This window comes from Notolepis coatsorum (assembly GCF_963971535.1).
Source record: "Notolepis coatsorum genome assembly, chromosome: 3".
NCBI classification, from domain to species: domain Eukaryota; kingdom Metazoa; phylum Chordata; class Actinopteri; order Aulopiformes; family Paralepididae; genus Notolepis; species Notolepis coatsorum.
Window position 1 is genome coordinate 30,679,148 of NC_140167.1, and position 12,031 is coordinate 30,691,178.

Consider the following 12,031-nt stretch of genomic DNA (forward strand, 5'->3'; position numbering starts at 1 on the left):
GCGTGTGTGTGTGATTGTCTGTGTGTGTCTGTGTATGTGTGTGTGTGTGTGTATGGGTGGAGGGAAGATAGTGGAGGATTGGGGCTGGGTGGGGGATAGGAATTTTAACCCTTGAGGGTGTATTCCTCTCTGGTAAGCTCAGCCCATTGAAAGGAGGGAGATCATTCTCTGGGTGGCGTATGCATGCCACACATACCACAGCTGTGACGGTGAGGGAGGGAGGGAGGGAGGAGGGGGGGTCCGTGTCATCGGATCGGCTGCGGGGGGGGGGGGGGGGGGGGCAATGGACCCACGAATAGGGTCTTCATTTTGCCCAGGGAGCCCCAGAGGCATCTTCTAAAGGGGCTTTTACAAGAGGAAATCATAAATTTAATGAAGTCCTTTAAACAAGACAGGCAAAGAGAGGGTCTTTCTGTTCGCATGGGTCCATTTCTGGGACATATGCTTGTAGACCAGGGGGTATTGTTCAGATGAAAGAGAGGACCATTCGATTAAAGTCCCCCCCTAGAATTAAGACTAATGACTCGAAAATGGGACAGCCCGACATTTCCGTGCAGCAAGCCCCCCCCCCCCCCCGGCCAGAGGGGGGGGGACAGTAAAGACATCCGTCACCGCGATTCATGACAGGTGACCCTGTCCTGTGACCCTGTCCTGTGACTGGCTGCATGGACCCTAACTACAAATGTGTCCAATGGCTCTCATAACTCTTAACTTCACATGTATCGCCCTCTGACCCCTCCGCAGTCACAAGAGGAACCGCCAGCTCTAAACCCTTTCACTACCACACTACCAAATGGTTAACCCTTTCAGTGCGACAATACAGAAGGTTAACCCTTTCACTGCCACATGACAAATGGTTAACCCTTTCACTACCACACTACATAAGGTTAAACCCAGCTGGATCGCTCAGACATCCGTGAGACCCGGATGTCTGACCAAGAGGCCTTGTGACAGTCTGACAGATTGACTCACTATCTTTCTGGCTTTCTCCGTCATTGACCAAAACAGCCCTAGCAGTGGCATCATACAGGCTATACTCTGCTCCCCTTACTATAAGTTATGTAATAGGTTTACATGGATAGCAGGACCCGCCAATGCAATCTGTTACGGACCATTTACCAGTAATTCAATTCCTGACACATTTGCTGTTCTTTCAAACATGGGTTTTCACTGAAAGATCCTATCTATGAGCAAATGGGGCTTCATTCCTGTATAAAGCCATAGTGTCTTGGCTCTTGATAGATCTGACAAGTGTGTGTGTGTGTGTGTGTGTGTGTGTGTGTGTGTGTGTGTGTGTGTGTGTGTGTGTGTGTGTGTGTGTGTGTGTGTGTGTGTGTGTGTGTGTGTGTGTGTGTGTGTGTGTGTGTGTGTGTGTGTGTGTGTGTGTGTGTGTGTGTGTGTGTGTGTGTGTGTGTGTGTGTGTGTGTGTGTGTGTGCGCGTGCGTGTGTGCGTGTGCGTGTGTGTGTCACACCATTGAGAAGGCTGTCAACCATGATTGATTGATTGATTGATTGAACATTTTATGAACAGATTGCAGAATGGGTACAATACAGTACGGCTCAATACACACAATTGTTAAGGGGATGCAGACCAGAGAAAGACTTTCGTCGGTTTACATCAGGGTCCCCCATTTTCAATTCATGATAACATTTATGACATACACGACATACAGTCAGATATACAGTACTGTTACATCCAGACATTTATGACATACAAGATGTACAAAAATACAGTACTGTTTATTTACAGACAGCGTTTCTAAAAGATAATATATACATTTGAGCGGGAGGAAACTGTACATTGGGGTGGGGGTTGTGGCGGGGGGGACTTCTGAATAACTTGTAAATAAACCTGCATGGTTTCATTCAGTATGTTTCAGTGATTATCGTGATTAATAACTACCTTCACTGTATGCAACACGTGTTGTCTAAGCATTGAAAGAAGCAGAGGGTTTCCAATTTTTCGCCATCTCCAAAACATCTGAAATAGTGAAAAGTCTCCATCGAGCAGTGAGCGGCTGATTGTTGCTATGACAGGGGGCGGGGGTGGGGTGGGGGGCGGGGGGGATTCCAACCCGCGGTCGCAGATTGGACAAATACCGTCAGTCACGCCCATAGGTGGAGACTGTGGTCGATTTTGAGGCGCGGTTGAAATACTCACACTTGTAGCCGAGGCATCCTTTAATTTGAGCTCAGCTGCTGTGAGGTTCGTTGTGACAAAAGGAGGACCATCAAGCTGTCCAAACGCAGGGAAAAAGGGGTCAATACGGATTTCTTCTCTTTGGCCAGATCTACATAATCCCTGAGCTGGATTTTCAATCTCAGAACTCTTCGAGATTTTTCTTTTAGATTTTATTTTTTGTTCAGAAAACCTAAAAAAAGGAAGATGGGAGCCCAGTTGTCCAAGGGTGGAGTAGCAGTCGAGGGCAAAGCCGCCGTCGTCGTCGACCCCGCTGTTGCCAAAGCAAACGGCCAGGTAAGAAGAGAGACGCTCACACATGGTGCTCAACGCCCACATCTAGTGTGGCACCCACAGCCGGGTGTCTCTTAATTGACGATTTAAATCCAACTTTAGGTGGGAAATCGCATAAAATGAAAAAAAATTATAATAATAATAAACACCCGTTTGGTTTGAGTGAAACGATGCAGGCTGAAATGTAAAGGGTATAACAGGAGGCCTCCAGTCAACGACTAGAGAGCCTACAGCTAATCGATGCCATGCATGATGCCCCACAAAACCGTGCACCATATTTCTTGTTGTTTGGATATCTGATCAGATTTATTATAAATGTATTGTATGTGTAGAATCCGTGGGGGGAAACGTTTGGGTTGTTTTGCATTTTGGATCAATAAGTCTCGCATGAGGAGGACCGGCGATTGTAACGTTAAATTAGATTATTGGCAATTTGGCACTCGCCTCCCCATCGAACAAAAGACGCGCACGGGAAGCGGTGCAGAGGATGCAAATGCGCTCTGCTGAGCTGCACACAAAGCGAAGCTCAACGACGAGCGCAGCTATTTTACCCATTACTCAATTAAGAGCAAATGTATGCCTTGTTTTACACGTTTTCATAAATGTGTGGCTTGTTTAATGCCTGCCATGTATATCTATTTAGCTAATTAATTGGCTCGTACCTTGTTAGATGCTTATTTCAATTGATCATGAATGAAAGAATATGCCTGTTTGTCATTCATGTAACGCGATGATCATGATATATATATTTTTTTTAAGTGGATTTGATAAGACAAAATATAGCTCCATTATCACCACGTATAAATCATTGATCGTTGTCAAAACTAACATTCGCTGAAGGTAGCGTTATTTATCTCAATAGTCATTTATGGACATTCCGAATTGTATGTAAAATAGTCGAGCTGCGTAAAGCAGTGGTATAGGAACTGCAATAGACTACTTGGTAGACGGGAGCAGCGGCTAGGTTTGATGGGGATTCCTTTGTTCCACAACCGCTTTCTGTTCGGACGATTTCACGTACCACCACTGCCCCCGTGTGTTTCAAGGGAGTACTGCAAACAGCTGTTGAATGGGCCCGCTGTCCTGAGTAGGCAGCATCAGCATTCCTAGAATAAAACGTGCAGCACTCCTCTTTTAAGGCCCAATGCATTGTCGGTGCAGATATTCCCTCATAGTTCAGTTACCTCTACAGACCAAAGGTTAGTCTTTTTAATCCCCATCTAACCAAGTGCTTTTGTTCACAGGAGAACGGACATGTCAAAGCCAACGGCGATGTGTCTGCCAAGCCCGACGGGGATGCGGGTGCCACGGATGGAAACGGAACAGCTGAGCCGGCCAAAGAGGGCGAGACGGGCGCCGCCGACGCCATCGAACCTGCCCCCGCCGTCGAGGGAGAGGCGACCAAAGACGAGGGCGAGGCGGCCAAGGACGCCAAGAAGAAGAAGAAGTTCTCCCTGAAGAACTCCTTCAAGTTCAAGGGTATCTCGCTGAAGAAGAGTAAGAAGGCCAGCGAGGAGGGCAAGGAGGAGGCCACCTCCCCCACGGAGGAGAAACCCGAGGAGAACGGCCACGCGGCCAAGGAAACCAAAGAGGAGACGCCGGCTGACGAGGCCAAGGTGGAGGAGCAGCAGGGGGAGGCGGCGGCCGCGGCCCCAGAGGAAGAGGCCAAGCCAACCGAGGAAGCCCCACCCACAGAGGCTGCCCCCGCTGAGGAGGCCGCCGCCCCCGCCGGGGTCACGACACCTGCAGCCTCCGAGGGCGAGGTCAAGGCAGAGTGACCGCACCCTGCCACGGCACCTGAACTGATTTTCCAAGATTAAAGTATATAAATATATATATGAGAGACTCGTGCCACGTTCTTAAAGTTATAAACAAAACTACAAAAGAAGACTAATAAAGAAGGATATATCACGTTTGCTGATTCAACCACCAGTTCACTGCCTTTTTTTTTTAGTTCTTCGACACGATGGAATCTCAACCGGGCCCTCTCGTGATGAAAGTGTTTGGCTTGCGTCGCCCCCTCATGGTACACACGGGGACTGGCACGTGGGGAAGGTATTGGATTGGATGTGGAGCGAATCAGGAATACTGACTTATTTTCCCAGTTCATGGAGAAGCATCCTTTTAACAGCGTGGCAGCCCTATAACATTTTATTTTCCTCTTTCTCATCTTTTTTGGGATCTAAAGATCGACAACGGTTATGGAGCGGGGCAGACCATCTCCTTCACTCGAAATGACTGTTATATGGACACATAAACCCTTTTGAAAAGATCTTATTAATTTAGAATTCTACATTCCTATGTTTTACCCCCAAATTTCAAGTATTTTGTGCTGTATAGATAAAGGAATTCGAGGAGGGGAGGTGGAAAGAGCGATGTCTTTGTTTGTGCATTTTGATTCATTTTCTGGCTAAAACCACATTCATGCTTTTTGAGTCTTGCAGTGTTCACATTTCAGAATTTATGATGTTGGGGTTGTGTACAAAATGTGAGCTTTTTATCTGCAATTTGTCTCTGTAAATATGTTTTGGCCAATATTTTTTTGGTTCTCTTTATTTTGCTATCGTTTAAAGATGTTAATGGTTTTATTGTAACTTTTAATAAGGGTAAATAAATGTTTGACCCCCTCTGTCTGTGTTTTGACTCATGATGTTGCGTCTCAAGATCCATGGCAGGAGTTGGTTGACGAGAGTTGGCGAGTCAAATAAACGGGTTCAGAGTTTCGCTCAAAATGTAAAAATCACATTTGAATTCAGGTTTGCATGAAGGAGAGGCTGTTTTCTGGTAAAGTTGAATTGCTTCCAATCGAGCAAAGTACTTATGTATCGCAAAGTAATGAGTATTTAGTATTTTGACAACACTCCCAGTCGGGAGTGAAGATTAGGATTAAGTCATACATGCCGGTATGTTATTAATTATCTTCGCACTGCTGCAACATTAACTTTAATATATTCAAGGCATATTTTGTCATGCTAAATATATAGGCTATGAGCACACAGTTAACACATGTCTCGATGTAATTAATACTTACCTTCACACAAGTTGTTTTTCTGAAGCCAATTTGTGCTGAAAATGGGTAACATGGCACCTCTCAAAGAGTACATTGACCAAAACAGCCCTAGCAGTGGCACCATACAGGCTATACTCTGCTCCCCTTACTATAAGTTATGTAATAGGTTTACATGGATAGCAGGACCCGCCAATGCAATCTGTTATGGACCATTTACCAGTAATTCAATTCCTGACACATTTGCTGTTCTTTCAAACATGGGTTTTCACTGAAAGATCCTATCTATGAGCAAATGGGGCTTCATTCAAGAGACCGTTTTTAATCAACCTTGATTGATTGATTGAAAACTTTATTAACAGATTGCAGAATGGGTACAATACAGTACAGCTCAATACACACAATTGTTAAGGGGATGCAGACCAGAGAAAGACTTTCGTCTTGTTTACATCAGGGTCCCCCATTTTCAATTCATTTTCAATTCATCACCTTAAATTTTTAATTCTACTTTGGAAGTACAAATGACACGTTTTCCTCAACTGCTGCACTAGCGAGAACTGGAATATTAACGTAGTCCATTTACGGAAGGCAGTTCGAGTTTATCTTTCCATAAATCCCTTCTAGATGCATAGTCCCTGCTAAGCATATACTTGCATAATGTTAAGAGCGCAGGGTCATCTGCATGACAGTGGCACTGGAGCAGTGTGGGGGGGGGGGGGGGGGGGGTAGTGCCTTGCTCAAGGGTGCTTTAACAGACTGGGCACCATAGATGTATCCGCCAGCCAGCCTCTAGTCACCAGCTCACAGCAATGATACATCCTGCTCAGTGCCAGGGAACCAGTGACCTTTACGTTGGTGGTGATCAGTCTCTCTACCACTAGGCTATCCTGGGTGGTGGTCAGTCTCTACCACTAGGCCATCCTGGGTGGTGGTCAGTCTTTACCACTAGGCCATCCTGGGTGGTGGTCAGTCTCTCTACCACTAGGCCATCCTGGGTGGTGGTCAGTCTCTCTACCACTAGGCCATCCTGGGTGGTGGTCAGTCTCTACCACTAGGCCATCCTGGGTGAAGGTAAGGCTTGTTTTGAAGTATAAGAAAACTTGGGCGACAATGTGTAAAACAGATGGACTGATAACCGATGTTGATTGAGGGGGAACCTGAGCACAGTATTTGGGAAGCAAGAGGTAATATTCTTTGGTATCTACAGCATCTGGCACAGCATGAGATGTGAAACTAGGCCTGCACGATATTGGAAAGAATTTACATTGCAATGTTTTATTTTATTTTTTTAATGCAATATATATCTTGCAATATGAAAAAGTACGGGAGCACCATAATATTAATTTCATAATTTCGCCAGATATATGCAGCTTTTAAAGTTCAATAGCTCCATTTGGGAAGATCTAATCACTCTAGCAATGATTCTGGAGGGAGATGAGGCAGTTGTTTAATACTCTGGTTGACTCACCATGACATTATTCAGATAATACTCTTATCAATCCAGGTTCAGGTCCATGTTCCAACATGATAGCATGTTGCTTACCATAAAATAAGGGGCTCATCTATGGGTGGAAGAAGGGGGGCGTCTAGGGGAGATACAGGAGATTAAGATAAGATATTCCTTTATTGATCCCCTTGTGGAAATTCAGGAATCATAGTAGCATGGGGGAGGGGGAGGGGAGGTACAGGTAGTAAAAAGCAGTGTAAACAATATAACAAATCAATATGCTTAACATAACATAATTAACTCTGGTCATGTGCATAATGGTCAACAAGGTGTGAGATGAGGGTATGTATGCCCTCTCAGATATATTTGCCCTACGCTATACAATATATAATCTAATCCAATCATCTAAATCTAATCTAATATAAAGTCTGAAAAAAAACTAAATGCTAAATATATGCAATATATAATCTAATAATCTATAAATGCTAAAATGCTAAATATATGATCTGATGAAGTATACAGTATTCACATAAGGTGCATACGATTACAGGCTGTTCTCCAGTTTAAAGCATAACATTAAACTTGGATTCAACGTCCTTCACAAAAAATAAACATTGCATCATTCACAAAGTCACTATTACGTATGGGCATATTGTGATAGCGATGCTGAAAAGATATATTGTGCAGCCCTGTCCGAACCAAATGTTATGTCAACAGTCATGCACTCATATCCGGATGACTCATTTACTTACTAGTTGTATGTCTTGATAATAACTGCTTCACTCAGCCAGCAGGGGTTTGCCACGGTCAGGGTCCAAATTATGATTATTATTATTATTAGAAAAATAACAGGTGCACCTTTTTATAGAAACCTGTCTTGTCTTTTGACATGTAGGCCATTGAAGGCCATACTTTATACATTATAAACGTTATTCATTATACATATAAACGTTATTATTTATACATATAAACGTTGTACTTTATACATACAAACTTTATACTTTATACCTTTTACATATAAACCAGAGCAAATCCTTAACAGGCATTTAAATTACAATACAACACAACAGGCAATCTACTGTTTTCTTGTACTGTAAAGCTGGACTCTGGCTGGGCTGCCTGGTTTAGTACGCTGCTCTTTGGCTGGGCTGCCTGGTTTAGTACGCTGCTCTATGGCTGGGCTGCCTGGTTTAGTATGCTGCTCTTGGGCTGGGCTGCCTGGTTTAGTATGCTGCTCTATGGCTGGGCTGCCTGGTTTAGTATGCTGGACTATGGCTCTATGGCCAGGCTGTCTGGTTTAGTCCGCTGGTCTTTGGCTCTATGGCCGGGATGTCTGGTTTAGTCCGCTGGACTATGGCTCTATGGCCGGGCTGTCTGGTTTGTCCGCTGGTCTTTGGCTCTATGGCTGGCTGCCTGGTTTAGTAAAGCTGGACTATGGCTGGGCTGCCTGGTTTAGTACGCTGCTCTTTGGCTGGGCTGCCTGGTTCAGTACGCTGGACTCTGGCTGGGCTGCCTGCATGGTTTACTACGCTGCTCTTTGGGATTGTGGTGTATCATAATTAATTTGTTGAATACAATAGGATTTTTATAACGTTGACACAAATTAAAGAATATTTACACTAAGTTCTCTTTTACCTCTTATTTAATTAATTAATTAATTTAATTGTAGGCACTGTTTATATTGTACATAGTCCTGTGTGTTGTATATTGTGTCCTATGTTACTTTTGTGTTTATTGTCTCTTTCTATATACACCGTGGGAAGGGGGGCACATAATTGACTTTTTCTGTATGTCTTGCACAAATTGGAAAATCTTTCCTGTGACAAAATGGCATCCAATGTAATAAAAAAAGTCAACCAACGAACTCGATTCTTGTACCGGATCTCCTCACTGGTAAACAAGAATACCCTGAAGACTCTGGCAGGAGCACTCATTCAAGGGTACTACGACTATGCTTGCACCTCATGGTACCAAAGCACCTCAAAGGCGCTAAAAACAAAATTACAAACATCTCAAAACAAACTGGTCAGACTACTGCTTGACCTTACTCCTAGAACCCACCTCACCCCTGCCCACTTTGACAACCTAGGATGGCTTAGAGTAGACGACAGAGTACAGCAACTTGCAATGGGCCTGGTCTACAAGATACACTACACGACCAAGGTACCCATGTACATGTCAAAATACTTCCCAAAGGTCAGTGAATACCACGATCACAACACCAGAGGGAGCTCCACAAATCATGTTAAACCCAGATTCGGCTCAAACAAGGGACTAAACACGTTTCGCAATTATGCCACATCAATGTGGAACGCCCCAAAGCTGTAAAGGAATGTGAATCACTACCCACTTTCAAAAACACTCTCAAAAAACACCTAAGGGAGACCGCAACTCGAAACTGGCCCCTGTAAATGTCCGAACACAACCCCCTCCAATGTACAATAAATTACCAAGTATGGTCTTGTCAATATTCCAATGTACAGTTTTGTTTGTACAGTTGTACAGTGTCCCCCACCCACCCCTCCTACCCAACCCCCCCCCCCCCCCCCCCCACTCCTACCCAACCCCCCCACCCACCCAACCACCTCCAATGTACAGTCCCCCCCACCCCCCCCCCCTACCCAATTCAATGTACAGTTTCTACGTCAAATGTATATACTCTTTTTTTTTACTCTTTTTGTATCACAAACAGTACTGTATTTGCAAATCTGGTATGTCATAAATGTATAGATGTAGCAGTACTGTCTATCTGTATGTCATGTTACGATGAATTGAAAATGGGGGACCCTGATGTAAACAAGACGAAAGTCTTTCTCTGGTCTGCATCCCCTTAACAATTGTATGTATTGAGCTGTACTGTACTGTACCCATTCTGCAATCTGTTAATAAAGTTTTCAATCAATCAATCAATCAATCAATCAATCAATCAATCATGTCATGTATGTCATATATGTTACGATTAATTGAAAATGGGGGACCCTGATGTAAACAAGACGAAAGTCTTTCTCTGGTCTGCATCCCCTTAACAATTGTATGTATTGAGCTGTACTGTACTGTACCCATTCTGCAATCTGTTAATAAAGTTTTCAATCAATCAATCAATACACTGAGAAACCACGGCCGAGAGTGAGCTCTCCGCTATGGCTGGGCTGCCTGGGTCAGTTCGCTGGACTCCGGCTGGGCTGCCTGGTTCAGTACGCTGCTCTTTGGCTCCCCCTTGTGTAAAGACATTGTAAGGGCCCTGACAATCCAGGCCAGTAGTTTGAAATGACTGTAACAGGTGAGGTGAAATAATTACATACCTCAGATGGATAAAATCCATCCTATGGTGACGTAACTTATAGGCAGGCTGTGGCCTCAACCCTTAAATCCTTGGACTCTGTATATCACTCTGCCCTCCGATTCATCACTAATGATAGACACAACACTCATCCTGATGGGGGACCCTGATGGAAACAAGACAAACGTCTTTCTCAGGTCTGCATCCCCTTAACAATTGTATGTATTGAGCCGTACTGTATTGTACCCATTCTGCAATCTGTTAAATAAAGTTTTCATTCATTCATTCAATCACTGTGTCCTTTATGAGAAGGTTGGTTGGTCCTCGCTGATGGAGAGGCCCAACAAACACTGGTATTTGTTCCTCTTTAAGGCCCTTTCTGGTAAGCTACCTCCTTATACTACATCATTATTGGAATGGAATTTTGGTACCTATAACCCGTTCTAGTGACTGGCTGGTCCTCAAGGTTGAGATTCTCCCCTCTGTCTCTCTAAAATATTGTCAATCAAGTTGTACATGTTTGAATTGATTGTTATCTTTACTTTTGCCTCACCTTGTTGTGGTTTTATACGCTGTGTGATTTTCTATGCTTTCTTCTTGCTCTGTATGTAGCCTACACTAGACGTGACTGTAAATGAGGGAAACCTCAGTTGCCTTTCGAGTTTAAAAAAAGGTTTGAAATTAGATGAAATCCTACTGTATCAAAAACACAATTGACCTAGTTTTAACCAGTTGACACCAGTGGACTGCTTCCCTCAGCGGCAATTACTTTGGCCAGTAGGCTAAACCCCAACTGCAGCCATCAACCATCACACCAGCCTACAGCAAAACATAGTCAAATGACACCAGAACAAATGGATAAATGGAGCACAAATTTCCAATAGTTAACACATACCTTAAAAGAACACGCCAACATTTTGGGAAATTAGCTTACCGTCTTCTCCAGAGAGAGACAAGAAGATTTCAAGCTATACTATTCTTAAAGTGATCTTTCCTTCTGTAAAGTGTCCATAGTGTGGGCGTGTGCAGCATGAGTGTGTGTGTGCTCATGTTAAAGTTAAAGTGGGTGCTAGTGTGTGAGCGTGTACAGTGTGTGTGTTGTGTGTGAGCTCATGTGTGCTTGTGCGTGGAGAGTTCAGTGTTCAAGGCTCTGATGGCCTGTGGGAAGAAGCTGAGCCTAAGTCTCTCTGTCCTCGTTACTGGTGCTCGCAGGCGTTTGCCTGACCGCAGCAGCATGAACAGGCTGTTGTTGGGGTGGTGAGGGTCTTTCATTATCCTGCAGGCTCTGGATTTGCACCTCTTGTTGTATAGGACCTGCAGGGTTGGTAGTGTAATACCCGTGGTACGCTCGGCTGAGCGCACCACTCTCTGTAGGGCCTTCTTGTCCTGTGCCGTGCTGTTGCCATACCAGGCAGTGATGTTTCCAGTCAAGATGCTCTCTACAGCTCCGGAGTAGAAAGACTGGAGTATCTTCCCAGATACTCTGAACTTCCTTAACTGTCTCAGGTGGTAGAGGCGCTGCTTCACCTTTTTTACGACTGAGTCTATGTGTGTTGTCCATGTCAGGTCCTCTGAGATGTGGACCCCCAGGTACTTGAAGCTGCTCACCCTGTCCACGGTAGCCCCATTTATCCTCAGTGGTGTGTGTGTCTCCTGCTGTCTCCTCCTAAAATCCACGATCAGCTCCTTGGTTTTACCAATGTTCAGGAGCAGGCTGTTGTCCTGGCACCAGCGTTCCAGTACCTCAACCTCCTCCCGGTAGGCCTTCTCGTCGTTGTCCGAGATCAGCCCCACCACCACCGTGTCGTCCGCAAACTTCACTAT

The 12,031-nt window shown here is 44.6% G+C and overlaps 1 protein-coding gene across 1 annotated transcript; it reads left to right on the top strand.

Moving 5' to 3' along the window:
- The first annotated feature begins 2,185 nt into the window (after positions 1-2,185).
- marcksl1a (MARCKS-like 1a) lies at positions 2,186-5,102 on the top strand. The gene is made up of 2 exons (XM_084309761.1): positions 2,186-2,476; positions 3,718-5,102. Exons 1-2 carry the CDS (start codon positions 2,387-2,389, stop codon positions 4,249-4,251), a joined length of 624 nt encoding a protein of 207 aa, XP_084165887.1. The 5' UTR covers positions 2,186-2,386; the 3' UTR covers positions 4,252-5,102.
- Positions 5,103-12,031: the final 6,929 nt, after the last annotated feature.